Source organism: Pundamilia nyererei, unplaced genomic scaffold, assembly GCF_000239375.1.
Source record: "Pundamilia nyererei isolate P.nyererei 1_Seehausen unplaced genomic scaffold, PunNye1.0 scaffold00148, whole genome shotgun sequence".
Taxonomy (NCBI): domain Eukaryota; kingdom Metazoa; phylum Chordata; class Actinopteri; order Cichliformes; family Cichlidae; genus Pundamilia; species Pundamilia nyererei.
In genome coordinates, this window is record NW_005187549.1 from 1,376,432 (window position 1) to 1,380,369 (window position 3,938).

The window sequence follows — 3,938 nt, forward strand, 5'->3', positions numbered from 1 at the left end:
CCCCCAACAGTAAACGTTTGGAGGCATCTGATTCGCTGTCATTTGGTAATGAGGTTTTCAAAGTGACCTTTCAGTCCAAAGGTTCCTACCCTCTGTTCGGATGTCAGTATCACTTTAACCTCGAGGAAGTCGTCAACGTTCCAGAGTTCCTCGTCTACTTTCCTCTCTTTGAACAGTAAGAGTACTCACAGTAACATCTGCTTGTGTACTCTGAATTTCCTATAAAAATATTTCATGATACTCTGTTTCCACTTCTTATGTCCCAGCATGGCGAAGCAGTACAATATGCAGCTGGTGCTGAAACAAAGATTTGCGGATTTCTTTGAGGAGAAGGTGAAGAAGGAGAATCATCGCAGCCTCATGATGAAGATGATGGCTCTGGAGGTAGAATATTAATTAAAACTGAAATACTGACTATGATTTCTCAGTTCATTTTTCTTATTTTTACAATAATGATGTGACCAGAAGACAAACTAGATATGGAGTTAACAACATTTAAGCATGTTATTTTTGGACACAGATCCAAATGGTGACAAATTAAAGGAAAGGACCCACTTATCCTTTCAGTGAGGCATTTCACCTTCTCAAGCCTTAAGAATAGCTTCACTCCTCTGCACACAGTGGATGAACTGGGTTTTTTCTTTTTTGTTTGCTTTGTTAAAAAAAAGTTCACTGTGCTTTACTGTTTTGCTAGATGTGTGGCGATATTTTGCTCCAATAAATCCACATAAACATTAGTGTGGTCCTGTGTCTTGTGGATAAATAGAACAATTCATCTCATAGTAGTGTTTGATCAGAGGATAAAGAAAACGCATCAGAACCAGCAGAGTCTGTCACTGTAGCTCAGAGGTCCAGGTTTTTCTTTTAACCTGTCACTACTTACTGTCTTTTTAAGAGTTTGTTTTGCTTTCAGCCATTTCCCAGTGAGGATGGTCTTCAAGCCTCAGACAGTGCAGAGGAATACTGTCATGCTAAAGAGCACTGTGACCGAGCCGACGTCAGAACTCCCCTGGTAAGCGTGCTCAGATGGTAAATGTTAAATGGACCGGTTTTTATAGCACTTTTCTACTCTACTTGAGCACTCAAGTGCTTTATGCCACATGTCTCATTCACACATTCACACACATGCATTCAAGCACTTTTTAACATTAACACATGGATGCATCAGGAGCAGCTTCGGTTTCAGTATCTCGCCCAAGTGTATATATAGCATGCGATTGAACAACCAACCTCTCCATTAGTAGATGAGCGACCACGTCTACCCCCACAGCTCAAAGCTCAGTTTAAAAAAACAAACAAACCCAAAACAGTTTCAGGTGTTCGGCCCAGTTTTACAACATTTGTCTGTATTTCCATGTGTGCAGGGAACGCTGAGCAGATCTGAGTGGGAAGCTACCAGTAAGTCTGATCATCTCCATCAGCTGTTTACATGACACATTTAAACTGATGCTTGTAAAAACATTTCAGTATTGTTGTCTTCGATCTACTTTTAAAATATGTATTCATATCTGGGCCCATTGATCTACAAACTGTTGATCACTAAAACCCTCATCTGTCTTTGCTCTGCAGGTATCTACCTGGTGTTTGTGTTCCAGAAGATGTCCTGATGCTGCGCTCATCTGCTGCTGTTTGTCTCACTGTTCTTCAGCTCATATTTGTGTTTCTGTTGCTTTAAGTCATTTTTGATAAGAAATGATTGTTTTGTTTGTAAATTAAACAAAACTTCTGTCAAACTTTTTTGTGTTTTGTTCTTCTGAATTATGGAAAAAAGCGTGTATTTCCCTGGATTACAGGATAGTTACAATAAACAGAGAATTTACAGCCATTTAATGCAAACAGAATATTATACTGTAGCTCTCCTTATGTTGATGGGTAAATTGGTTATTTTTGATTTGTTAATCTTTTAGTTTGGCTTAAAATTAAATTTTTTTTTCATTGTCTGATGTAACTCTGAAATTTGTTCTGTTGCATTTCCAAAGTGCAAAATGTAACTGGCAGATTAAACCCCGTTTCCTTCCCCTTTGTGATGCCTCTGGTATTCATTGAACCTCTGTTAAGTTTATGACAGGCGCAGATTTGAGAATTGTGGATAAAACAAACTGTTAAGGATCAGTTTATTCTCACCTAAAAACCTGGACCTGAACCTATAACATATGAACGAAAGTACTGGGCCATTTACAGCTACACTTATTCATAAAGCACTTTATAACAGCCACAGCGACACAGTACTGCACACTGAAGCTGAATAATAAAAATGCATAACATACAAATGATAGCCAGTGAAAAAGGTAAAATAACTAAGAGAAAAACGGAGTCTTGCTGGGGTAGAAAGCCGAAGAATAAAAGTGGATTGTAAGACATGTTATAAAATTTGGCAGTGAAGGGGTTTCTCTAATGTACAAGGGCAAGTTATTCCATAATTTAGGAGCAACAACAGAGAACTCCCTGCTCTCTCTGAGCTTCTTCCTGGATCTCAATACTTCCAGAAGCAGCTGGTCAGCTGACCTCTGCTCTCGTTTGCAAGTTCCTTCTAAGAGTTGTGCAGCAGCATTTTGAATCAGCTGCAGATGTGAGAGTAGTGACGGACTGACTCCCACATAAAATGAATTATAATAATCCAAATGCAATGAAATAACTTCAGTAATAATAGGTTTAAAATATACTTCGGAGATGCAGTTTTTGTGCAGTTGTTAATAAAAGAGATTTGGAGTGTTTGTGACTTTACACACTTGAGCCTCAGCATGCAGTGACCCACTTACGTGGTCTGAGACATCATGGCTTAGCTGCTGTGTCCTAAATGGTTCCACTTTGCAATAACAGCACTTACAGCTGTTCCCAGAACATTTAGGACGGACGAAACTGAACCGACTTGTTGCAACAGCAGCATCTTGTTATAGTGCTACACTTAGATTCAGTTAGCTCTTTGGAACAAGCTATTCTTTCACAAATGTCTGTAAAGGCAGACTGGAGGTGTTGGACTTTATGCACCTGTGATAATGGGACCGAGGCTGTGTTAATGTTTGAACACTTCTCTGCATATATGTGTATCCTGTATACGGTTATCCAGCAGTTATTTATGATACTTACATGGACTCTTAATCAAAGCTTGACCAGCTGTACAATGACGTCATGAGGTGTTTACGCAAAAGAAAATGAAACTATATATACTTTTTAAAAATTTGAAATGTACAGTGAAGCATAGAAAGTGCTTAGTCATAAATTATATGCTGAAAGGGACTGATTCTCCTCATTTTCACCTACATATTCTCTTGAGCAGCTTTTGATTATTCACAGATCAAAATAGTCCTAGTTTATCTCACATTGGGCATAGCTGTGTCCACTCAGTTAAAAGCAATTTTAGCACCTCTGCTTGTAAGACAGTTGGTTGCTCCTTACATACAGGTTTAAAAAACAGGTGGATCTTCTGTGTCCTCTGTACGACATCATACAGGTCCAAGAGTAGAAAGAAATGATGAAATTAGGGTTTAGAGCAGTCTGCAGCCTTATCATTTTGTGCTGGCCTCATTTTACTGCTGGAGTTGTTCCATATGGACATATTCACTCAGTAAAACTTAAAATGTAAACACTAAAGCTGATGTGACAATTTTTTGTGTATTTTTCAAACTCTGATGTAGTGACTGCAAACCTCCAGTAGGTGGTGCAGTGAACCCTTCACAGCTGTTCAGAATCAATTGTCTGATCCTTCGGAGCTCCATTGAGTTAAAGAGTTAAAGCATCTTGTTATGTGATTAATTTAATTTGAATTTACTTAGAAAATGAAAGTATTAATTTAAATATCTGATAATGATCTGTTGGCTCTGAATGCTGCTCATGAAAGACCGATGAATAGAATAGAATGAAAACATTAAAGTTCCTTTAGAAGGAGAAAAAAAATACAGTTTAAGAGGTGCCTACACAGGGAATGTTATGTAATAACA

The 3,938-nt window shown here is 38.2% G+C and overlaps 1 protein-coding gene across 4 annotated transcripts in view; it reads left to right on the forward strand.

The window, feature by feature from the left end:
• Window positions 1-1,665, forward strand: part of rnmt (RNA (guanine-7-) methyltransferase) — a 10,189-nt gene extending 8,524 nt beyond the window's left edge. For all 4 annotated transcript variants that reach the window (XM_005744711.1, XM_005744710.1, XM_005744709.1 and 1 more), the window contains exons 7-11: window positions 11-175; window positions 267-384; window positions 914-1,012; window positions 1,365-1,398; window positions 1,570-1,665. In XM_005744711.1, the coding sequence (XP_005744768.1) occupies window positions 11-175; window positions 267-384; window positions 914-1,012; window positions 1,365-1,398; window positions 1,570-1,607 (454 nt within the window). In that variant the 3' untranslated portion in view covers window positions 1,608-1,665. The remainder of the gene's footprint in view (window positions 1-10; window positions 176-266; window positions 385-913; window positions 1,013-1,364; window positions 1,399-1,569) is intronic.
• Window positions 1,666-3,938: the final 2,273 nt, after the last annotated feature.